Genomic DNA, 25,744 nt, shown 5'->3' with positions numbered 1-25,744 from the left:
TGCGAGTGGGGGCGGTGAAAGTTTATACAGAGCAGCAGCAGCAGCAGAGGAGCTGAAGCAGCAGAGGAATAAAAAAAAAGGCGAACAGGCGGAAACCCGACCTGCTTATCCAGCCAGAGCCGACGGACAGAAATCCTCGTTCAGCTCGGACACATCTCGTGAGACGACGACGATTTTGACGATGACTGCCACGTTCTTCTACTACCTCTTGGCGTACACGGCCATCACGTGCAACTCGCAAGAAGTCACGGGTGAGTGAGAGAGTCAAAAATGGTGCAGAGTGAAGTTTTTAAACGTGCTTCTGGCCGCTTGCTTGCGTACGATGGGTTTTTGTCGCGCGGTAATTGGCGACTGTCTGTCAACCCCGTGTGGCTGTTCGGCTCGATGTTCCGACGTTTCGCGCCACGTTGCCGGGGGAGCTTCTGCTGCAGCGCTCGAAATAATGGTCGGGGCGAGGTGGCCGGCCGGTATAGGGAGACGTTCGTGGGAAGAAACTCTCAGCTCGTGCGGCGAAACGTCGGACAATCGTGGCGAACAACAACAAGAGGCAGTAGAAACCACGCGTCACAACTCGAGAGTTGGTTCGACCAACTCTTTGTGCCGTGTTCTTTGTGGACGCGTGTCCGTCCCGACGTGCTTGCCTCTCTGTGCGTGCGTGTCTCTCTGTGCGTGCGTGTCGCGGTGTTTGTGTTTGTTGCGGTGGGCGCGTTTGCGTTACGGAACCCGGCGACCCGAGTTCGATTCCCTGCTCACAGACAACTTATCTGTACTGGTGCTGGGCCTCCCGTAGGTGGACTCGGCACCCAAATGAGAACCCGGGTGCCGTGCGTAGAACATCGACAGTGGGGAGACAAAGGCGGCCGGGCGTGGTGCTGACCACCAACCCCTCCCCCCCCCCCACGTGTGCCGTGCCGGCCTTCACAAGCGCTACTCGCTAACAGCACTTGCCCCAACAGTCTGTCCAAGGCTATACGGGGGGGGGGATCTTTGTCTTTGTGTGTCGTCTGGAAGTTGTTTCGTTTCTGCGGGGTTGACGACTGTTAAAATGGAAATGGGAAGAGGGATTGAGAAAAAACACGTGTTCTTCATCTTGTCAATTCTCTTTGCGAGGCAATGTATTGATTGTCGATGCGTCCGATGCGTTCTGGTTACGTGTGTGCGGTGTGTGTCGGTGTGTGCGGTGTGTGTCGGTGTGTGCGGTGTGTCAGTGTGTGTGTGTGTGCGGTGTGTCAGTGTGTGTGTGTGCAGTGCTTTGTTTATGGTGAGATGACTTTGAGAAATTATCAGAAGAAAAAAAACACGAGCATGTGTTTTTGATTCGTGCGAAGACTCATGGACAGTAATGTACATGCCTCATGTGGTGTCTGCGTGTGTGCTGGCATGTGTGTGTGTCTTTGTTTTTGCTGGTGTATGTGTCTTTGTGCGTGCTGGTATGTGTGTGTGTGTCTTTGTGTGTGCTGGTGTGTGTGTGTGTCTTTGCGTGTGCTGGCATGTGTGTGTGTCTTTGTGTATGCTGGGTGTGTGTGTGTCTTTGTGTGTGCTGGTGTGTGTGTGTGTCTGTGTGCTGGTGTGTGTGTGTGTCTTTGTGCATGCTGGTGTGTGTGTGTGTCGTTGTGTGTGCTGGTGTGTGTGTGTCTCTGTGTGTGCTGGTGTGTGTGTGTGTGTGTCTTTGTGCGTGCTGGTGTGTGTCTTTGTGCGTGCTGGTATGTGTGTGTGTCGTTGTGTGTGCTGGTGTGTGTGTGTCGTTGTGTGTGCTGGTGTGTGTGTGTCTCTGTGTGTGCTGGTGTGTGTGTCTCTGTGTGTGCTGGTGTGTGTGTGTGTCTCTGTGTGTGCTGGTGTGTGTGTGTGTGTGTCTCTGTGTGTGCTGGTGTGTCTCTGTGTGTGCTGGTGTGTGTGTGTGTCTCTGTGTGTGCTGGTGTATGTGTGTGTCTCTGTGTGTGCTGGTGTGTGTGTGTGTCTCTGTGTGTGCTGGTGTGTGTGTGTGTCTCTGTGTGTGCTGGTATGTGTGTGTGTCGTTGTGCGTGCTGGTGTGTGTGTCTTTGTGCGTGCTGGTATGTGTGTGTGTCGTTGTGTGTGCTGGTGTGTGTGTGTGTCTCTGTGTGTGCTGGTGTGTGTGTGTGTCTCTGTGTGTGCTGGTGTGTGTGTGTCTCTGTGTGTGCTGGTGTGTGTGTGTCTTTGTGCGTGCTGGTGTGTGTGTCATTGTGCGTGCTGGTATGTGTGTGTGTCGTTGTGTGTGCTGGTGTGTGTGTGTGTCTCTGTGTGTGCTGGTGTGTGTGTGTCTCTGTGTGTGCTGGTATGTGTGTCTTTGTGCGTGCTGGTGTGTGTGTCTTTGTGTGTGCTGGTGTGTGTGTGTGTCTTTGTGCGTGCTGGTGTGTGTGTGTCTTTGTGCGTGCTCGGGAGCGGTGGCGCAGTGGTTGTCGCACTGCGTCACGAACCCGGCAACCCGCGTTCGATTCCCGCTCGCGAACGATAAGAGTGGTGAATATTTGAACCGGTCCCTTTGATCCTTCCCCCTTAGATCGGCTGAGGCTTAAACGACTACCTGGTGCTGGTCTGTAAAATAAACAAAACATCAGCACTGGGGAGACAAAGGCGGTCGGGCGTGACAACCACCCTCCCCCCAATATTAGTGTGTCTTTGCCTGCCTGAGTTCGTGTCCGCTATCAGCACTTGCCCTCGCAGTCCGCTGGAGACTGTACGGTGGGAATCTTCCTGAGAGAAGTCGTGCTGCACACGATGCCCCCCCAGTGTCTTCTTTGTTGTGTTGAACGCCCGAGGCGTGTGGAGGAGAGGGGAGCGGTGGCGCTGTGGTTAGCCGCTGGGGGGATGGGGGTGCTGTGTTGTGATTCCCGGCCCACGGCTCGCATCGGTGGCGAGTTGCGCCTGAACCGGTCCTGTGGGGGCATTCCCCCAAAACCCCCTGGATCGCTGCGGCGTCAAATTTGCTAGTCCGGTCCGAGTGTTGTTGTTGTTGTGAACCATCAGCACCGGGAAGACAAAGGCTGCCCGGGCGTGGAGATGACCACACCGCCTCCCCCCTCTTCCTATGAGCCTGGCGTGCCCTTAATAAGTGCTCGCAAACATAGGGGGTCCCTCCCCGCCACCGACCACCGCGATAGTATGCGTGGATGTACGGGAGGAGGAGATGGGGGTCTTTGTGTGCAGTCTGCACCGTCGCGTTATTCATACGGCCAGATGGATGAAAGAGAGAGGGGGGGGTGAACGTGTTCTCGATTGTGAGAAGACCGTTCGATAGTTTATTGTTCGCGCTGTGCACGTCTGAATGGTGGTCTGTGCCACTGCGTTTGTTTCCGTGCTGCGATGAATTACCCGGAGGATTAATCCGAGTGGGATGTGCTCTCTTGCACGTGTGTACGTTGAACTTCTTTCGCACCGTACGTAGCCAATCGTGCTCATCGGATGTGCGCGGAAAAGGACCACAATCTGAACACAAAAGGCAACTAGTTCTAAATACAGTAAAACCTTGGATTGCGAGCATAATTCGTTCGCACTCGTATATCAGTTGTGATCACGTGACGCTCGGCAGACAAAGCGTATTCACGTGCTACTCGTATTGCAAGACCTCGCTCGTTTATGAAATTAATATTTATTAAAAAAAATTGCTCGTCTTGCAAAACACTCGCAGACCAAGTTACTCGCAATCCAAGGTTTTACTGTAAATGAGTTCTTCAGTTGCTATTAATCCATGTAATTTGACCCAGCAACTACGCAGTGGAAGCAACTGTCACAGTTTTGCTCATTGCCATCCAGGAATTGTTATAATGATAATCATCATAATCACTTTCAACCGGTCTCTATCCACTGCTGGCTGAACGCCTCCCCCACGCCGTCGCCATCGCCTCGCGGTTCCGCGAAGACGTCACGATCTTCCGCACTCCTGCACGTGAACCGATCTCTCATATAGATTTGAAGCTTTCGTGACTGCAAGGATTCATATTCTTAGGTTTTTTCGGTAAAGTCACGTAGGTAAAAAATTAAAATTAATAAAAGTAAAATAAAATAAATAAATTTAAATTTTTTACCTACGTGACTTTACCGAAAAAACCTAAGAATACGATCTCTCATCGCTGATATCATAATTCCATCTCTCCGGGCACAATCTCTCCTCTCCCTTGGGCTTGCCGTTGTCACCATTCTTGTCCGCCAGCAATCGTCCCTTCTGGTCACGTGATCTGCCTAATGCCAACTTAATGTTATTCTTTGTCAGCGTGGGAGTCTGATTTGTGTTCGGTCGCTGATGGATACATGTGTTACACGTGTTCAGCTCCCTCTGCCCTTCTTTGGCTGCCATTCCATCACCATTGTACGTATGTGGAACTTCTTTCGCACCGTACGCAAGCATTCTTCTCGAGATATGTCCTGCCCAAGCATCCCACTTATTCTAGATTTGAAGCTTTCGTGACTGCAAGAATTCATATTCTTAGGTTTTTTCGGTAAAGTCACGTAGGTAAAACATCAAGATTAATAAAAATAAAATAAAAATCACGACGTTTCGGAGGCAACACAAGTCTCCGTCATCAGGTGGCTGTGACGGTCCCACCTGATGACGGAGACTTGTGTTGCCTCCGAAACGTCGTGATTTTTATTTTATTTTATTTTTTATTAATTTTGATGTTTTACCTACGTGACTTTACCGAAAAAACCTAAGAATATGCATCCCACTTACTTTTTCTCACTGTCCGTGTGACGCCTCTCATTTCCATTTGTTCCCCAATCCACGTACTCCTCCATCTCTTCCCTCCTTTGGCTCTCATTCCATCACCAGCCTCAATCGGCGGTCCAATGTCTCTTCAAAAATCCACTCGCATGCTTCTTTAGTCGATGTGCTTCAAATAATGTGCACGTTACGTGATCCATATACTCCCCTTGCTTATCGATGTAACTCCGATCGTGCTTCTTATGCGCACTCAGTGATCATTACGTTGCCACAATGATAGATGGCCTTTATTTCAGCAGGTGAGAGCCCATTGAGACCAGACCTGCAGGTCAATTACAATTGTAATTGTGTGATTGGTAATGCATTGCAATCGCTGTGAGTAATTGTAATTGTAGTTCCAGCTAACGACACTGCAATAAATATAATTAACATTGACCCCCAGGTTCGCTTGAGTTGACCCTCAGTCCGATTTTCATGGGTGACTGCGGGTAAACAAGTATAGACCGAACATATCCTGAAAGATTTATTGCACTGCATAGAGATATATTTTTTTGCGGTTGTGATGTATAGGCTCTCTCCGATTGTATTCTGGCTGGTACCGCAATTTTTGGTTGGGAATGAGGTCAAACATCATGCGTCAAGTGCCGGGAGCTTCTTCAGTTTGTCGGTGGGTTTTTTTTTCGGTTGCGATTGAGCGTTGTGAATGTCCAAACAAACAAACAAAAATCAATTTCGTGACATCTGACGAAGCTCTCCGAGCATATGGAGCGAGATGCAATGAAAGTCGCACACACCCGCGTGGTTTTGTAGTTGCACCAAGCCGTTTGTTGTCTCTCCCGCAAATGAGCTTCCATGTTCACTTATATAACCGTGTAAAAGAACACGCAGAGTTTCTGTGTCGCCCAACACATTCTGGCTATTGGCACTGCCACGCACCACGTGGGTTACACAAATACACGGAGGGAGGCCATGGAACGTGCTTCGATTGGTATGCATGGCTGACACCACTTTCCATGCAACAACTTTGCCAAAGTTGAACTTTATCTCTGATCATTTGGCCTGAATATCCAATCCACTCCCCACTTGCCGTGTGTTTTTTTATTTATTTCGGACGGGTTTTCATGAGGGCCGACGGGTGTTCTCTGGATGAATGTACGTTACATCACTTGTGCTTCATCACCTATACTCCTGCCCTTTTAACAGCGTGTTCGGATGGGTAAGATACATCCGCTGGCATCCCACTGGTTTGCTTAACGTTGTTTTTGCCAACGTAATATAACGCTGGCCGTAGAGCAGAGGTCGCAAACGGGTTTTGATTCCTTACCTGTACCCGTACCCGGCCGCACCAGGGTCGCAAATGGGTACCCGTACCCGTACCTGGCCGTACCCTACCCGGCCGTACCCTACCCGTACCCGGCCGGGTACGGGTAGGGTACGGGTATCGGGTACCTGATTGCGACCTCTGGGATGTAGCCATGTTGCAGGCGTGGGTGGGTTGATTCTAGGAACTTGAATTGTGAGAAGAGACAAGACGTTGGGAAATGAGTGACAAACGGTTACTCACCAGTGACTCACGGCCTACCCGTACACGGCCGCACCAGGGTCGAAAACGGGTACCCGTACCCGGCCGAGTACGGGTAGGGTACGGGTATCGGGTACCCGGTTGCGACCTCTGCCGTAGAGGGCAGTGGCAGCATTGGCTGTCACACTGCGCTGTGACTTCCTACACTGCCACCGTAATCCGTCTAACACCTGCATGTGAGCTAGGCTCATCCATCGCTCCAATCTCCATGGTGATTGTCCACTCCCGGTGGATTCCCTCCTTTGGCTGATACTCCGTCGTCAGTGCAGCGGATTGGCCGTCGTCGTCCGCTGTAGCCATGATGAGTTCTGCACAAGCCCCGCTGCCTTCTTGGCTATAGCTCTCAGCGTGATGGATCCAAGTTGTTGTGTTTGTTGTCCGATTTGTGCTTCCTCAAATCTGTCGTTCAGTCTAATTCCAAAGCCGCCTATTCAACTAAAAACTAAAACTAAACCTTCCACCCTCCGCCTGATCCCACAGTTGATGCACAGTCGACACATGACCTCCAATATCTGCCCTGACAGTAGAAACCAAAACGTATATAAATTTTTTTTTATTTTACCAGGTAAGGTCCACTGAGCTATACAGCTCTTTTTCAGAAGCTACCTGCCCACAAATTATATCTCAATTAAGTGGCTTATCACGTGGAAATGTATAGCGGCCACATAATCTACGAAATGTACTGTCCTTTGGAAAACTCAATTATGTAGTGGAATGCAATATACCAACATTCATGAATAAAACACTTTCCAATAAGTCCATATACTTTTTCATCCTATTATGATGACATGGATCACACATGTCGCTCAGTAACATGATCAGTAACAAACAAAACATTTACAAAAAACTTAAATCTACGCATAGATGCACGGAGATACAACGTTTGGAATTATATTGAGAGACAGAAATAGGAACACGTGGATTAGAGAATATGTGCAGTTTTAAGACAATTATAACTGTGAAGAATGGCAGGCAGGGTTGGGCAGGACACGTCGTTAGAAATGGATGATGGCCGATGGTCCTGAATGATGATGGAGCGGCAGCCAAAGAACGGAACGTGTCCAAGCGGGCGTTCAGTGCGGAGACGGAGCGATGGAATCGGCTTGTGAGCAGGTGGCAGGTACTAGATGGATCCTCACATCGCAGGACCACGAGAGACGGTGACAGCCTGTGTTGAGGAGGCCTTGATCCAGCAGTGGATTGATCATGGCTGATGATGACGACGACATATCAATTTGAAATATGGGCTCTGACAAAGGCTGAAATGTGCACAAAAGACGAAACGGAGCGATGCAGGAGGCCCCTGTGAGTTACGCACTGCTTTTTACGGTCGTGCTCGTGATGATTTAAAAATACACGCAACTTATCGGGATGAGGAGGTCATGTGCTGCTAGGTTATAGTACTGGTAATGCAATTTTAATACCCGCCGGTCTCATTATTTATTGTTCATAAACCTCACGTGCAATCGGGGGACCCGGTGAATTGTGTTTTTTTTTTGTGCGTGGGCGTAATTCATCTTGCATTCTAAAATACATCGTGACCGGGGCTTCTAGGGAGGGAGAGAAGAGAGAGAACGGTTCCAAAGGTTTAAAGTTCCGCGTTGGGAATTTAAAAACGGGCGTATTTCTCCCGTGTCTTTTTTTTTCTCTCTCACCGCTTGCACAGCGTGACTATTCGGGCGCCGAAGTTTCAACCCGCGTCCCGTGAGCTTCATCTACAAGAACTGACGGAGCAGCTCGCGGGCGCGGTCTCTCTCAGCTACGTCGTCGCCGTTATGCCGCTGATGATGTTTGGTGTTGACCGGCCGATGTCCGCCGTTAGCTTCGTCACACGTGTGGCACACGAGCTGGTCGCTTGTGTATATGTTGTGATACCGGGGAAAGTTATCTTGTTGGGGTCCCTTGCCGATACAAGTTTCAGCTGTTCACCAGCATTGGTTCGAGCAAGCATGACTGCTGATGAGACGCTGAATATCAAAACTGCTCCATTGTTTGCTTGCAAGGCCGTAATTATAATATATAATTGCTCAAAATGTTCCCCCCAATATATCGCTATAAAATAGATTTCTGTTTTATATGATTGTGGTTATGGTTGTACTTTATGAATCCCTAATCTCTGCCATTACATACAATGAAACAAGAAAAAGTAAAACAGAAAAAACAGATCAATGTAATACAATACACTATTAGACATTATTGTAAAAAATAAATAAAACGTCCATCCCATGTGTTAGTGAATTTTTTTATATTTTAGACAGGAAATGAGTTTACAAATTTAGATTTTTTTTCTGGGTTGGGACTCCCAGACCCCCTGGAAGATTTGGTCCCCCCCAATGTTGACTCCGTGGCTACGGCCGTGTTTGCTTGTATCGAACAGTGCTGCTGATAAGATGCGATCCCAGAAGGCCGTGCAGCCAATGGGATGTAGGAAAATTAAAAAATAAAACATTTTGTGAAGAGGCAAATATGAGAAAGAGGCATTCTTTCTCCCATGCATGCCAGGGTGATGCACCTCTATATAATCGAGGGAGAACATGAAACTATGCCCAATCAGTTCCTGAAGAAGCTCCCAGCAAATGGAGAAAAAACGTCGGACATCACACTGAACAGCATGGGGCCCAACCTGAAAACACGAGTGAGACCCCTGACAGCACAACCCTCAAAAAGCTCCATGGTGGTTATCTTACGTGCATGTTTAATCAACCCTTAGCCATGTTTCACACTCCACCTAGTTATTTATTTGACATTTTAGCTTCGCCTATAAAACACGAGGGGGGGGGGGGTGATCGTATTCACCGACCTTATAAATAAGCGCCGAGTTCGTGACAACACGTTACGTAATGTTTAAAAATAAGAATATTTAATGGCATAGTTATAAACCATTTGAGTTAACCGTCCAACTGAATTTGTTGGCTGTACATGGTGGAGAGTGCTCTAAAACGACCTGTGAAACGGACCGCTGTAGATTTAAGAGGGGGAAACGGCATTGAAATAAAACCAAACGTGCAAGTGAAGGTTATTTAAAATGTCACGCTGCGCCTAAGAGTTTATATTGCGCCCCTTGACCCTTCCAAGGGCAAGTCGGTGTTGTGGAACAAGTGTGACACACACCTTATCAAATTTTTGTTCTTCTTGCGAAAAGTTACGCTCATCGTTATTATGACGATGACGGTAAAACACGGATTGTATGTGAAAAATGTAAAACGTTAGCGAATATTAAATTACCAACTCCTTATCAAATGTTTGTTTTATTGCAAAAGTTTGCTCATTATTATTATGATGATGATGGCAAAACATTGCTTTCGTTTGTCCGCGCACACGTTTTTTCTCGAAAAATGCTGAAACATTCGTGAAGAATAAATGAAGAACAAAAACCCTCCACTCCTCAGGGCCAGTACAAGTACATTATAAAACAATGACAACTATTGATGAGATACGAGCGTGCAGACGCGGATGGTTATGTCGACAATATTGAAGTGTCCTTGGTTTCTGTCAAGGGTATAAAGTCAGCGGAGGGAGCGTTCACGCATTGGCTGGTGCACTGTACTACGAACCGAGTGACCTGAGTTCGATTGCCTCACACGGCAAAGACACGCGGTAGCGAGTGATGTCAACTGCTTCTGGCCCCCCTCCATAGCTTCACCAAGCCCGCTGCTCTCACGACACCGTGGCGCAGCATGGTCAAACGAATCCACACGACAAACGTGTATTGGGGAGACCTTCGTCCCGCAGTGGATTGATAAAGGAACCGTAAGTTATTACGAGTTTAACCCTGCCAATTCCCCGATCTTAAGACCTGCGATTAAGGGAAAGATTAACGCGGACAAGGCTGCGCATGAACGCAAATGCTAAGAGTGGCCGCTCGTGTTGGGAACGACCCCTCGGCCGCCACGTTCCACGCGGCGGGCCGCTGAGACCTCTTGGCGTTTCGGCCACGGCGAGCGGTGCGTCGGAGCCCCCCCCCTCGCCCCCCCTCCGGCACACTCTGCCCTCCTCTCCATGAGACATCGGTGTGTGGGGCAGCCTTGAGAGCGGTGAACGGCTGGACGACTACGGGGCAGGGGACGCTCTGTGGTGCTGAGATTTGGCACCGGCTGGTGGGAAAGCTCACTCGTGATGGAGGGTTTTTTTTGGGGTTAGATCTCGTAAAATAGATAAATGTGTGCTGATAAATGTGACGAATTAACACGTTCTGTTTATGTGACAACCCTTACTAGTTGGTTGTGCGGGTGGTGGCGGGTTTTAACGACACATTTATATATTTACGCGATATAACCCAAAAAAAACTCTATTGTGGATGATATTGGTCGCGAAAGCCTACGTGTTAAACTGGGAAGCGCTACTGTCCATCGTGATGAACACGAGCGTAATGTTGCGAATGAACTTTTTTCGCAAGCCGTTGAGACGGCTCTTTGGGGATTTCGCCATTGATGCCTCTCGGCTCTCTAATGCGCGTCAACCGAAATGAACTCGCTAACTGGGTTGCTTTGACTAAAAATCACATTACAAGAATAATAACGTCGAGGGTTTTTTATACTCTAATAATACTAATACACGCATGGCAGCGTGAATCTATGAAGCATGAGTTTGCATCCTCATTAGCCATGTGCGTTTTTGGATATTAGGCAACATGCAGTTGTATATTGCGATAGTTATGTGCAAACAAATAACAGAGCTAATTCATTAAGGAATGTAGCAGTTTTACACCATTTAAATTGTAATGGTGTTTTTATTGTTGTTGCAAATATATTACGTGAAAGCTATCGGGAGGTTTTTTTTTAATGAAGCAGCAGTATTACATTTCAAGCTTTCAAATGGGGCGCAGCGATATTTAAGATGTCGGTGTGCATACAATATATCCAGTGGTAGACATTATAACCCCTCCAAGCGTGGCGCGCAAGCTCTTAGTTTGGAGAGAAAACAATTACATTTGTCAGATGAGAAGCTGATACAAAATTAGTTTTACCTCTTGTTTCGATTGAAAATGCGCGGTTTCAATTTGCCAAATGTTGGTCAAGACTTGCAAAAAATAATGCACGTACATATTGTATCCTTCAAATTACTATAATATGCTCCAGCGAGTAAGATGCCCCCCAAACTTGTGCTGTGTCAATAATGTTATTTAAATCGGGTCGCACACACACACACACGCACGCACACACACACACGCGCATGCAAAAATCCTGAGAATGCGGCGACTCTCACAGGCATATGATCTTAAAAGTCAAATTATCGTCCGTTGGACTCAAAGACACACATGGAGAGAAAATGTGTTGTTACACTGCTGCCGATTTTGTTGAAACATGTTTGTGCGTCATTCCACAATGAACTTGAGCAATGAAGTAATTTATGGATGAGCCTTCGCGATAGCTCAAAGAATGGCATGAATACCGCACTTTTTTTTTAAACACAGAGGCTGAGCATTGGCCCAAAACGTCAAAACGGCCAGCAACCAACAGCACTTGTCAAAATTGTAATAAATACTTGCTTAACGTGTTTTTTCAATTGAGCAAGGCCAATCATTATTTAAAACAAAAGCTCGGCAAAAGAGACGATGGTGGAAGGAGGGAATTCCGCAGTCGAGCACTGCCAGGGAAGAAGCAGAAAGAGAAGCAGCATCTTGACCTGCATGGGTGACTGAGTGGCTGGGCGGGTGAGCTTGTTGTTGTGGCCTGCGGCATTGTGATTGAACACGACATTGATGAGACAAATATGTACGGTGCATGAGCCGTCGTTTTTACGACGGAGTTAAGCCCCGGGGTACCACAGTGGTTAGAGTGGTGCCGCGGTGGCTATGAGATGCTAGTGAGCTCAGGAGGTCATGGGTTCGATCCCGATCCCGACCTTGACGCCTGCTGCTGTATATTTGAAATTTGCAGTGTAGAATCAACGTGCATTTGTAGAGTATTCGGCTGCCATGAACTTCCATGTGATAAGCCACTTCGTTACGCTATCATTTGTGGCGGCCAGGTCGCGTCTGAAAAAGAGCTATTCAGCTCGGTGGGCCTTAACTCCGATTATCACGGTTGGCTACGCACGGTTCGAAAGAAGTTCAGCGTAAACATGCACGTACAAAATAGTTTTTTGTTATAGGGTCCTCCTCGTTCTCCTTGCAGGCGATGAGAGCGAGGAGGAGCTGTCCATGCGTGCCATCTGCACGATGGACAGCGTGATTGGGCCCTGCCGGGCCCTCATCCCGCGCTTCTTCTACAACCGCTACACACAGCGCTGCCAGGAGTTCGACTTTGGCGGCTGCAACGGCAACGCCAACAACTTCGAGACGTACAAGGAGTGCCGCATGGCCTGCAGGACAGTGCAGAGTAGGTGCCCGCACCCACCACGCCACCGTCACCGCCGCCCGCAGCTATCGAGGGCAACGAGCGCACAAGCAGTGTGTTGTCCTTCCCCCGCACAATCCGATTAGCGGGGTCAGTTACGAACGGCGCGAAAGAAGTTCAACGTAGAGTACGTACGTAACCCCCGGTGGCCTCACGTGCCGGAGGGCCCCACATGCCGAAGGGCCCCACGTGCCAGGGCGAGATATTGTGTTGTTTCTAATCCCATAGAATTTGGCCCTCGGGGTCAGAATACTATATCTTATATGAACCTTGGGATACATGGGATATGTTCACCCCCCCCCCCTGTCAGCCCCCCCCCTCGTCCTCACCTCCTGCACCTCCCCCTGGGTTGAGTTTACTATGTTGGGTTAGGGTCTCTGCTCATGGTTTCTCACAAAGCTTGTTCAGTTTGGCTTTTGTCAGCATTAATGCGCAACTCCTAAATGAGCCGTATGCCCCAAAATAATTGCAGCTGTGAGAAAAGTGGCGAGTGGGTTGAAGGACCACGGGGAGGGTGCGGTTCTAATACTAATTATTTACAGTGTCCTGACTCCCAAGGTCAGAAATCTACAGGGGTCTAAACGCTCTCTCACACTGGGCTATGAAGAGGGGGGGGGGGAGGCAGACAGATTACCCTAATTGGTAAGGCCCAGCTCCTTTTCAGAAGTTATAGCTCAACAAGGTGGCTTAACATGTGGACATTTATAGCAGCCAAATACTCAAAATTAATGTTTTTTAAAATGTGGAGGGAAAAACCGGACGACCCGGAGAAAAATCAAGGCGACCACAGGAAGAGAGAGACGTGCAAACTCCAAATGTACAGGTGTCAGGGTCGAGAACGAACCCACGGCCTCCCACACACCAGGCGAGGGATTTAACATCTCGCCACCGCGAACCGACTGCAGTGCAAGGATGAGCCCCCCTGAGCACGTGGTTGTGGTGAGAACGCCCGCTTGCCACCAGCGCTATTTATGTATGTATGTTGAACTTGTTTCGCATTGTACGTAGCCAACTGTGGTAATCAGAGGTGCGGGGAAAGGACAACAAACTAAACACAAAAAAAGCAGTTCTAAAGAAATTAGTTTTCAAACTAGATTTGAAAGTGCATATAGGTCCATTAGCTTACTAATATGGGACAGAAGAGCATTCCAGACGGATGCATCTGAAAGCGTGTGATGCGGTGACCGTCTTGGTTCGCCAAAATCCGCTGCGAGGATGATCGGAGTTCGCGTGATGGTTTATGACGAGATCAGCGATGTATTGTGGTTCTTTTTTGGCGAGCACTTTGTGCGTAACGAGTGCGACCTCCTCATGTATTTGTTCGGCCACCAGAAACCAAAGCAGCTCGGGCGAGCACTGAACGTCCGATCTTGCAGTACCCATCACGACACACGCCAGAGAATTTAGTCCCGCGGCGACATTCATCCGCACGCCCCGCCATCGTCATCGCCCTTGCACGTCGGTGTTTAAACTCCCCGCCGTACCTCCCCCTCACCCCCCCCCCCCCGTCGCAGGGGTGGCCAAGAAGTGCCGCTTGGAGCCGGAGACTGGCCGCTGCCGGGCCGCCATCACGCGTCACTTCTACAACATGACCACGGGCCAGTGCGAGAGCTTCGTCTTCGGCGGCTGCGGAGGCAACGACAACAACTTCCGCACCACCGAGGAGTGCGTGGAGAGCTGCAGGCGCCCCAAAACCAGAGGTCCGTGCGCCGCTGGGCCTACGCGTGATGCGTGCGGCCCCCTCTGGGGCACGCCGTGCGGGTGGCTGGCCTGACACAGCTTCGACGCGTTTTAAGATACGTACGGCCCAGGATATGCCCTGCGGCATTTTAGAAAAAATAATCGCGGTGCTCACCGTCACGCGGCGGGGGGAGTGGAGGTGACGTGTGGTACGAGCTTTATGTTTATTATTTTATTATTTCCCTTCTACGTGACTTTACCGAAAGAACCAAGAAGATGCGGTACTCTTTTTTGAGTCCGTTTTTTTTTTTACTCCTCCGTTGCAGCAAGGCGACGTAAATGCCGATTGCGCTGCCGATGGATCCCTACCGTTCACGGGGGAGCCCACAACCAGCCGGGGTTAGTACCGAGTCAATGGCCAGGAGTTGCCGTAGGTTGAATACGGTTGGAGTTGCGGCAGAACTCCTCTTGTCCGTGACGAAGCGAGGGTGGGGCCAACTTCACCGGAACCTATCTGGAATCTAACCGATAACCACGGGGAAGCGTTCACGAGTAGGACACCCCCCCCCCCAACTCCCACCGTGGGACTGCGCCCCTGGCCAGTGAGCATGCGCTGGTGCACGGTGGAGAATCGATAAGGTCGGGAGGGGGGGGGGGGTTAGGATCACGGCAATCAATTTCGATCAACGGGAAACTGCACCGCACGTGATTAGTTAGGTGCGCGGCACCGAGGGGAACGGAAAAGGAGACGACTACAAATCGGAAGAGTTGACCCCAAGTTCGAACCACCGCATTTGTGCACGCCGCGGGCGTGCGAGGTTTTTCACCGTCACGCGGCGGGGGGCGGGGAGGTGACGTGTGGTACGAGCTTGCGCGTGCACATTGATGCTTTTGCAAGGCCGTGAGGCAAAAGCAGCTGCGCTCTTTGGAGCGTGCGTGGAGGGCGGGAGAGGACCACGAGTTGGGGTGGTCTCCACCACGTGACGGCGGCGATCAAGGGGAAAACCAAAGAGCACATGGCGCGAGGAAGGGGGGGGGGGGCTCCTCGGTGGCGAGATGTTAACTCCCTCGCCTGGTATGCAGGAGATCGTGGGTTTGATTCCGACACTGACGCCTGTTTGTATATATTTCGAGTTTAAATTTCGATTTAAAGCTTTCGTGACTGCAGGGATTCATCTTCTTGGTTCTTTCGGTAAAGTCACGTAGAAGGGAAATAATAAAGACAGCGTCTTTCCGACAGACCTGTTCTTCACTTGAGGACGGCTGCTTGCGTTGTGGCCGAAACGTCGTGAGAATGATTTTATTATGTTTTATTTTTGTATTATTTCCCTTCTATTTGGAGTTTGCTTGTCTCTCTCCCTGTGGTCGTGTGGATATTTTTCCGGCTCCTCCGATTTTTCCCTCCACATTTAGAATCGACATCACGCATTTCGAGTATTTGGTTGCTATACATTTCCGTGCGATAAGCCGATTTGTCGAGCTATCATTTGTGGCGGCTAGGTCGCTTCTTAAAGCTCGGTGGGCCTTACCTGGTAAAATAAAAAATAGTTTAAAGTTTTTAGTTTCTCCTGTCAGGGCAGATATTGGAGGTCACGCGTCGACTGTGTATCAGCGGTGGGATCAGGCGCAGGGTGGAAGGTGCTGGTGATGAGGTGCGGTGGCGGCTGTGGTGGTGGCATCGATGGCTTTGGCCACGATGACCTCTAGATGTTGACGATGAGGCCGCGTGGAATCGATGATTCTACTTGGTATTCTCTCCACTATTCCGCTGAAGAGGAGCGGTGGGTTCGATAGACACCGATGCACTGCTCAGAGCGAAGTGTTCTATCTCGTTCGGACAACGCTGCAGCGGCCCTTTGACTGGGCGTCTGTGAAAAGAGCTTCATAGCTCTTTGTATTTCTCCAGTTTAAATAAATATTCTGATTCTGATGTTTTTTTTTCCTCCGCCCCCCCCCCCCCCCTTTTTTCTTCTCATAAGCCACACGGTCGGTTGGTCAGGTTGGCACTGTTACTGTTTGAACGGGCAGAAAAATATCCGAAAACACTGCCGGTAATTTTTTACCGTTCCGTAAGAACCGCATGCTGATCGGGTTTGTTTGGGCACGTGTTTTAACTTAAACACGTGCCCAGGGCGGCTTCATTTCGGCCAGAGCCGTCCTGGGCTAAGTTACAGAAAATACTTCCCTGCTCCCCGAGGCCCCACCTCTTCCTCAGGGTGGTGGGGGTGGTACAAGGGAGGCGGGGAGGGAGTTTTGTGGGTCCTCACAAAATATGAAAATATTTTGTGAGAAATCAAGCCCCGTATGTGGCATTGGGAAGTTCCTTCTGGTGCAGGGAATCAAATCATCGGTGCAAGGAATGGTGCCACGGTGGCGAGATGTTTATTGCCACGCCTGGTATGCAGGGGAGTCATGGGTTGGATCCCGACCCTGACGCCTGCTGTATATTTGGAGTTAGCGTGTCTCTCTCCCCATGATCGCGTGGATTTTGTCCGGGTCGTCCAATTTTTCCCTCCGCATTTAGAATCAACGTGCATTCAGATTAGCTGTTTTTGACGGTTTGCCAGATGCAATCGATGTCATATCCTGAGAGAAAAGTGGTCGAACTGCTTCCCCTGGGTCTGCCAGAGAATTTTAGTGGCTGCATTCACGCCAATAAATTGTCACCATCTGGGTTTGGACACTATTTGGTAGGGATGTAATGATTTGTTTCGCCGGTTAAAATCCCGTGCGACCGTTTACGATTGATAGAAATTATATGGATGTTGTAATAGTCCGCACACTGGATGTGCAATGCAGAGATCGCCTTTTTACATTTGAACTCCCGGCGCAGCAGTTGAAACGACGGTGCAAGTTTCCTCAATATCCCCGCCTCTTCTTCTTGGTTCTTTCGGTAAAGTCACGTAGAATGGAAATAATAAAATAATAAAAATAAAACATAATAAAATAATTCTCACGACGTTTTGGCCACAACGCAAGCAGCCGTCCATTGTACGTCACTTTACCGAAAGAAGCAAGAAGATGAATCCCTGCAGTCACGAAAGCTTCAAATCGAAATCCCCGCCTCTGTTTACCCAGCGGTACAAACGGGTACACCACAGTTGATCAATCAGCAGGTCACGTGTGTGGATGGAGGGAATCGCGAGTACTACCGCATCTTCTACGGCCATCTGGCCAGCGTGGAAGTGTAGGCCCATGTACCGTCCAGGACAGGGCTCAGTACCCTGCGGCTCCGGAGACGAATGCGGCTCTTTAAGGGGCTGCTGCGTCGTGACGTTTATTAAGGAACCTACCGTCTCGTATTCACGTCGCGTTGCGGCTCTTGAAATATCGAGTTGTCTTTTTTTTTATCGAATTTTGATTGCCGACCCCTGGTCTAGGAGGACTCTCTAGAGCTTCCTCTAACCGGAGGGCCTTCTGCCAGCAGTGGCATGAGCAAGCAATTGCGGAGCTGCACCTTTACCTTTTTTAACGTAATTTACTAAAGCTTCAAATCAAGAATATGCTGATGATTTGCAAACGTTATTTGGAGGCTCATGGAAGTGAATGAGATGGAGCAAAACGAAACGAAACTTTCGACGAAGATAGTACGCGCGAGACGTTGCAGACCAGGCAAACAGAAAAATAATAATCGATTCCTGAATTAAATTGCGACGCTCACATGTGACAGTTCATCAGTATTGTTGCTTAGCATGTAAACTGAACCTCCTTAAAGGCGCGCGTCGGTGTTTTGCTTCATCGATTGCTTCGGTGAAAGCCGCCACACAAATTCCTCTCCCGCACGGCTCCTGCAAAAAAATTTATATTCCTGCCAAGAGAAAGATTGTGAAGAGAGACGTGAAAGCTTACTGTGTGACGGCTGTTTTTACGCAGAGCAAAGAGATGCAATGTGACAAGATGGTCTCGGGTTAATGCGCCCTCTGGGGTTAATGCGCCCTCTGCCACAGACAGCTGTCCTATATTTGCAAATTCTTCCCCCCCCCACCCCATAGGGTTTTTTCCCCCATTGCGTTCCATTTTAAACTCCTTATTTTGTTTTCGGGTGAAAGTGCGGCCACTCCCAACTCCTTCGAGGAGTTTTTCGACGGGGTGGGAAGAGCTGGCCCAAGATTCCCCTCTTAAGAGTGGGAGGCCCTTCCGCCAACTGTGGCGTGCAGGGGCGCCAGACCTTGCAGGGCTGCGCCTCATATTTTTCACCTGTTTCAGGTCAAAAAGTCCCAAGTCACTTCAAATCTCCCGTGTACAGTCCTGAGCCAGTGGTTGGAAAATCCACATTCTTATGGCGGGGGATGGCGAGTCTATCCCGGTGTTATTCACTAATTTTCAGGGTGGGGGGGGGGGGCACTTTTGCCGAGAAGACATCAGTGCGAGGGCCGCCACGCCTCCTGCGAGGGGGTGTTTTTCACATTTGTGTGTTGTCGGGGGGGGGGGGGGGGGGGTGGCCCACACATCAGGGGCTGCACTAAAGGCCACCAGGGCAGAGGTCGCAACCGGGTACCCGATACCCGTACCCTACCCGATACCCGGCGACCCGTACCCAGCCGGGTACGGGTACCCGTTTGCGACTCTGGTGTGGCGGGGTACGGGTAGGCCGTGAGTCACTGGTGAGTAACCGTTAGTCACTCATTTCCCAACGTCTTGTCTCTTCTCACAATTAAAGTTGCTAGAATCAACCCACCCGCGCCTGCAACATGGCTTCATCCCAGAGGTCGCAATCAGGTACCCGATACCCGGCCGGGTACGGGTAGGGTACGGGTACGGCCGGGTACGGGTACGGGTACCCGTTTGCGACCCTGGTGCGGCCGGGTACGGGTACGGGTAAGGAATCAAAACCCGTTTGCGACCTCTGCACCAGGGTCTACCAGCAGCCCGTGGGCCTTGCAATGAAGAACACTGGTCCAGCCGTGGTACACCCACCGTTGACCGAACCGCGATCCGATTCTCTTGGCAATGTCGTCGGACAGGGATCCCCAAGATATGCCTGTGGCCGGCTGCGCGGGGCAACTGCGAGGACAATAAGCCGCGCTACTTCTACAACGTGGAGAAGCAAGCGTGCGAGACCTTTCACTACAGCGGCTGCGACGGCAACGACAACAACTTTGCGAACGAGGAAACGTGCAAGCATGTCTGCTCCAAGGGTGAGCGACAAGGCAGTAGGTGGGGCGGGTATGGACACACAGGGGTATCTCGTAGCGCCAGGCGAGCACAGGGAGTTGGCGACTGAAATACAGGAGACTCTCCAATATCCGCGTGCGGATTATCCGATTTTGAGGATTGACCGCGCGCCTGGAATTTTGCCGTAAATTAATAACTTGCGGATTTTCCCTTCGAGACCAAATTAACGATCTAGACACATTTCGATTTAAAGCTTTCGTGACTGCAGGGATTCATCTTCTTGGTTCTTTCGGTAAAGTCACGTAGAATGGAAATAATAAACGACGTTTCGGTCACAACGCAAGCAGCCGTCCTCAGGTGAAGACGCTGTCTCCCCGACAGACCTGGTCTCCACCTGAGGACGGCTGCTTGCGTTGTGGCCGAAACGTCGTGAGAATTATTTTATTATGGTTTATTTTTATTATTTTATTATTTCCGATCTAGACACAGTTGTGCATTGTTATTCTTGAAAACGTTCGTGACAAGTCACGTGCTTAAGCCGAACAAACAAGTGCTCCGGTTGATCCGAAATCCACGTGACCACCCCTGCAGTACAGGAGTTGCCAGATCTTTACAAGGGTGGGAGGAGTTTGATTGATGTTGCTTGGCGTGGCTCTGCTATCCACTTAGTGGGCGGACTCTTCTACGGGGGAGCAGGAAAGTGTTATCACTGAGCACGTGCATCCATCGGTGATTTATTCCTATGTAATAATTGTCTTGGAGACGACTTTTGGAATCGGTCCTTTTATTGACTCCAGTTCACATTTACTCCAGTTCACATTTACTCCCCGCTGCTGGTAGGCAACGGAAAGTGGACAGACAGACCACGAGAGACGCACAGCCACGTGGCACTCGGAGCCCCGCTCGCGCGTGGCCCCTTCCTTCCTTCCTTCGTTCCTCGTCTGACCACGTGTCGTTCATCTCTCCCCTTATTTAATGCCTGGGTCACGTGGTACGCTCCAGCCAATCCTTGGTAGCCTGCACCGAATCTTCTAGATTCCCCATCAACTCCCGGGACCACGCCCCTGACTTATCTTACCATTGGCTGAGGCCAAAGCCAGCAGAACCAATCACCCTAGCTGGCACCTCTCGATCACGCCAGGGCCATGCTCCCAGGCTTCCTCCCCATTGGCTGTAAAGCAGCACCGGCAGAGCCGATCACCACGTGAGCCGGACATAGGCTCATATTACACCTATATTCGTGGTGTTTGGCATAGATAATCCACGGAAAATGGTTATATTTTTGGATTATCCGCGATTTTTTTTTTCATCCGCGGCCGTCCTCCTCGTCATTAGCGTGGATAATCGAGAGCCTCCTGTATCAGAATCAGAATGATTGTTTGTACTGGAGGAATCCAATGAGCTATAAAGCTCTTTTTCACAGATGTCCAGCAGGGGTACAGGGCCAGAATGTTACAACAACAAACGCAATACACGATAGAAGTCCAACGTGTAGGAAAGGTAAGCAAATCACAAAACAAGAATAAAACTAGACGATTCTAGATTTGAAGTTTTCGTGATTGCAAGGATCCATACTCTTTGGTTTTTTCGGTAAAGTCACGTAGGTGAAAAAATAAAACTAATAAATTAAATCACGACGTTTCGAGGGCAACACAAGCTTCCTCCCTGACTTTGCTGAAAAAACCAAAGAGTATGAAGACGGAAGCTTGTGTTGCCTCCGAAACGTCGTGATTTAATTTTTATTTTTTATTTTTTTACCTACGTGACTTTACCGAAAAAACCAAAGCGTATGAAAACTAGCCTATTTTATTTTAGCAGATAACGCCCACTGACCTATTGGCTTCCTTTTCAGAAGTGGATTGACCAAATGCACCTTGATATGTAGAGGACCCACAGAGCTTGGGCGATTGTTAGTAGGCACCGGCTCAGCGCTTGGCTGCCTTCCTGCGCCCTCCTGAGTCGTCTTCGAGAGTGAGTGCAACTCTGTGCGGTGCATGACAAGTTGAAACTAATACATTTTATATTATCAACTTAAGGTCGAGCTAACCTATTGGAAGCCTGGGCCAAGAAGGCTTCGTGCCACATGGCAAGGTATTCTTAGGAATCGGAGTACCGAGTCAACACCGCTCAGATCCTAGATTCGTTTCCCGGTTTCACCCGCTTCTGAATGAACCGATTGTTTGTCATTGTCCGTGTTGCTGACTTGTTAGTTCATTAGCAGAGCATATGCAATGATTGAATGTTCCTGATTTATAACTGCGGGTGTAATAACCGTGACAATACTACGCGCCGTCATATATCCCTTGACGTCATTCACAAGAGTAGGCCATTGTGTGTGCTGGCGTCAGGGTCCAAATTTGCCAAAGTCGAAAATTGCAACGCCAAATGAGTCAGTTGGGACTAAACACACACAACAAATGAATGTCCCAGGTCACTCTTGCAAATGGAACTTATTCTGGCCTAAATTTCGATTTAAAGCTTTCGTGACTGCAGGGATTCATATCCTTGGTTCTTTCGAAAAAGTCACGTAGAAGGGAAATAATAAAATAATAAAAATAAAAACATAATAAATAAAATTCTCACGACGTTTCGACCACAACACAAGCAGCCGTCCTCAGGTGAAGAACAGAGCTGTAGGAAAGACATTGAGACGCTGTCTTTCTGACAGCTCTGTTCTTCACCTGAGGACGGCTGCTTGTGTTGTGGTCGAAACGTCGTGAGAATTGTATTTTATTACGTTTTATTTTTATTATTTTCTTATTTTTATTATTCTGGCCTCTTGAAATGTCACACGGTTAAACACGAAATAAGATTAACACTTTTTCTTTAAGCACTTACATAAAAATGCATGGTCTCGGCCCAGTCCCTATTGACTGCACAAAACACCATTACATTAAATTAGTTTGTTTTTACTTAGTCTGGCTTATTCCAGCCCTGATAAGGGATGTTTTCAGTTTGACATGCGAAACTTTGCACAAAGAATATAAACGACCAGTGCGATCCCAGTGTGCATTAAGGCGCTCAATGGAGCGACTTCAGAAATAGTTCTGTGATCTCATCTTCTGGGGCCCATTGTCAGCCAGGGCGGTAACCGTGCGAGCGGAGAGAATACTAAAACGGAATTTTCTTCATCTATTAACGCAATGCACATTAAATTAATTCACACGTGGATCATCTGGTTTGCGGTGCTCTCATCGGTGTGCCGAGTCACTGTACGCACGATAAACAAATAAAGGCGCAGCCCTGCAATTGCTCGCTGACACCACTGCTGGCGGAAGGTCCGCCACTGGAGGGAGCCCTAGACAATCACTCTGGAGGATATTGTGACCTACTCTTGCACGCTCGCCAGATGTCTTGGAACAGGAGGGAGTACCCACACTTTACCCCACCGCGTGCGACCTGCCAAACGCGACTGTGGTTTATCTGCTTATACTGCTGAGTGGACAGCGTCGGGGGGGGGGGGCGGATTCAAGATGCTGGCACCGTTGTGTCCACTGCACGCATCGAACCAGTGACCTCGCGCAAGGGGGCCAACTAACTACATTCACAAAAAACACCGTTCGCCACTAAGTGGCGGTGACATCCCCACGTCGCTTGTGCCAGTGCGCGGTGCACCTTGAGGCCACGTGAAGTGTTGGAAGGCTCGCAAGCAGGAGGTCGCGGAACAGACCCCGGTGCCGTGGGTTGACTGGTCGAGATGACTTGCTGATGCACACTACACTACAACAAAGATCCCCCGTGTAGCTCTAACAGACTCTTTGGTGCAAGTGCCGTTAGCGAGCACCTATGAAGGCCGGCATGGCACACGAGGGGGTGGGTGGCTAGCACCATGCCCGGCCTCCTTTGTCTCCCCAGTGGCGATGTTTGCACACCGCAGCAGGTGCTCATTTGAGGCTGAGTCGACCTAGGGTTGGCTCAGGACCGGTTCGTATAATCGTCACTGGTGTTGGCCGTGAGCGGGAATCGAATCCGGGTCGCCAGGTTCGTAGCGCAGCGTAGCGCTAACCGCTCTACCACCGCTCCCCACACACGCACGCAAACTCATACGTACACACGTGTGCGTGGATTATTGATTTAACCTCAATGTTTTCTGTTTCTTTCCTTCCCCCACCTCCCCCGAAGACATGAGAGCCTCAACTTCGATGATCCAACCCAGAGGCAAACCATTCGCCAGCCGGATGAGAGCGGGCATGAGGACCAGGGAGTGGAGGATAAAGCAAAAACAACTTCGGAAGAACGGCGAACGAGCTGACCGCACGGAGCATCGAGGGCAGAACTGACAAGAGTAGACGATCGCAGCGCCGTCTGTAGTCGCGAGGTCGCTTGGGTTTCATAGCAAGAGGCACCGACCGTATAATTGACGTACTTACTTTTTTTATTAACCCTCTTCACCACTTTCGGATGCGCCGGCCTAACTCAACGGAAACGAATGTGGCTGCGTGTGAAAGGAAGTGACTTGCATCGAGGTGGGGTCACCGATGTTGATGGTTCAGGCGGCGGCGGCTCTCCGGTTAACTACATTTTAAAAGTCACGCGCCCGTTCTTATTAAACGCAACGCACCTATCCCTCGCATCGGCATCTGCCGTCTCCTGCGCAATTCTTACTCGCAGTATGCGCATACTTAGTTGTTATTTTCAACCCCCGCCCTCCCCCGATATCATTACAAATTAGTGCTGTCGGTTATCGTGTGTCGCGAGTCAAAAACAACATCCATTTGGAAATCTTGCTGTGGAAGAGATTTTTGAAGGCGCCTTTTAATTCTCTATGCGCAGCCGGGGGGGGACGCACTGTCCAGCACGCTCGGCCACGCAAGTCAGACCCCCGTATGTTTCATTCTCAGCGCCTGGGAATTTTGCCAAATTGAGTGCAACACCTTATTTGACGCGATGTGTTATTTGTGCGGTCATTCGTTACTGGGTCCAGACTCTCAACTTGCGAGCGCTGAATAAGTACCCGGTTAATCACGGATGTGTGAAACCCTGGATTTGAACCCAGGTTCTCAGCATTGCTTGCTTAGTGCTTTGACCTCTGACCAACTGGCAACGTGAAAAAATAGTCATCAAGTTAGAGGTGCAGCCCTGCAAATCCTTGCTCATGCCACTGCTGGCATTGGGGCCTCCCCTAGAGAACGTTCCGGAGGGGACAGAATTTGGCCTACTCTTCCATGCTCACCAGATGTCTTGGAAGCAGCGGGGAGTACCCACACTTGCGCCATTGTTTCGACCGCCAAAACCGAGAGGTCAAATCGAACCGGTGACCTCTGGATATGCGAGTGCGGTGTGCTAACCGCTACATCACAGGAGTGGGTTTGGTGTTTTCATAGCATGCATAGCTGGTTTAAACACCGCCTTCCAGTGGACTGTAATTGGTTCGTACAGCGACCTGAGCGAGGGACCCCCCCCCCCCCCCGTGCTCTTTTGCGGCCAGCGACGGAATGTATCGCGATTGATCTGGCAAAATTTTTTTTTTAAAGGTCTAACCCGGCGCTGGCCACTATCATCGACACTCGCGTAACCTCCGTCCCGTCCGCCGTTCGTTGTTACGCAAAAAAGAAACGGAACTGAGCAGAAACATGACGCAAACGAGCGGAGGCTCGGCTTTGGAGATGGACATTATTTTGTTAAATCGATTTAAATCAAGTGTAATTGAGTTTTATCGCCTAAATTAGCATTTCCAGACGGACTGAGAATGTAGGCTCTTGTTGCGTGCGGTTATGCACTGCGACCTAATTAAGCCATCAACAGGCATGATATTTGCAATCGTTACCACGCGGTGTACGATAGGTGTTAGAAGTCTTTAAATCAGCGGTTCTTAACCCACCTGGGGGTGGGGGGGGGGCTGTGTGGCAGAGGTGTGGACTCGAGTCATGTGACTTGGACTCGAGTCAGACTCGAGTCATGAATTTGATGACTTGCGACTCGACTTGGACTTGCATAACAATGACTTTGTCCCACCTATGAGATGTGGACTCGAGTCATGTGACTTGGACTCGAGTCAGACTCGAGTCATGAATTTGATGACTTGCGACTCGACTTGGACTTGCATAACAATGACTTTGTCCCACCTCTGCTGTGTGGACAAGGGGTCTCCCTCCACTTGGGGGACCCGCCGGAACCCAACAAGAACAGTCGGGCAACTTACCGGGGTGATTGGTTTCAGAATGCGTTTCCACCAAATTTCAGTTGAATCTTTCCAACTCTGACAAATCGAACCTAGCAAAAAGTGACTTTCGTGCAAGTTGTCCGCATCGCCAGCGACCGGTGTCGCGACGCAACGCTGGTCAGGAAAAAGCCATCCTGGTGTCGCTGCCCCGTTAGGAGACCTCCAAAACAAAAGAGGCTCATCGCATT

The 25,744-nt window shown here is 49.6% G+C and overlaps 1 protein-coding gene across 1 annotated transcript; it reads left to right on the top strand.

Annotated features, from left to right (window-relative positions):
• On the top strand, nucleotides 1–23,966 carry LOC144724629 (carboxypeptidase inhibitor SmCI-like). The gene is made up of 5 exons (XM_078603912.1): nucleotides 1–251; nucleotides 12,377–12,580; nucleotides 14,113–14,298; nucleotides 19,243–19,416; nucleotides 23,516–23,966. The coding sequence occupies exons 1-5, from the start codon at nucleotides 182–184 to the stop codon at nucleotides 23,671–23,673; spliced, it is 792 nt and encodes a 263-aa protein (XP_078460038.1). The 5' UTR covers nucleotides 1–181; the 3' UTR covers nucleotides 23,674–23,966.
• Nucleotides 23,967–25,744: the final 1,778 nt, after the last annotated feature.

The sequence above is a fragment of the Lampetra planeri genome, chromosome 21 (assembly GCF_965212315.1).
Source record: "Lampetra planeri chromosome 21, kcLamPlan1.2.h2, whole genome shotgun sequence".
Lineage (NCBI taxonomy): Eukaryota > Metazoa > Chordata > Hyperoartia > Petromyzontiformes > Petromyzontidae > Lampetra > Lampetra planeri.
Note: the sequence above shows the minus strand (reverse complement) of the source record. Positions and strands in the feature narration are given on the sequence as shown.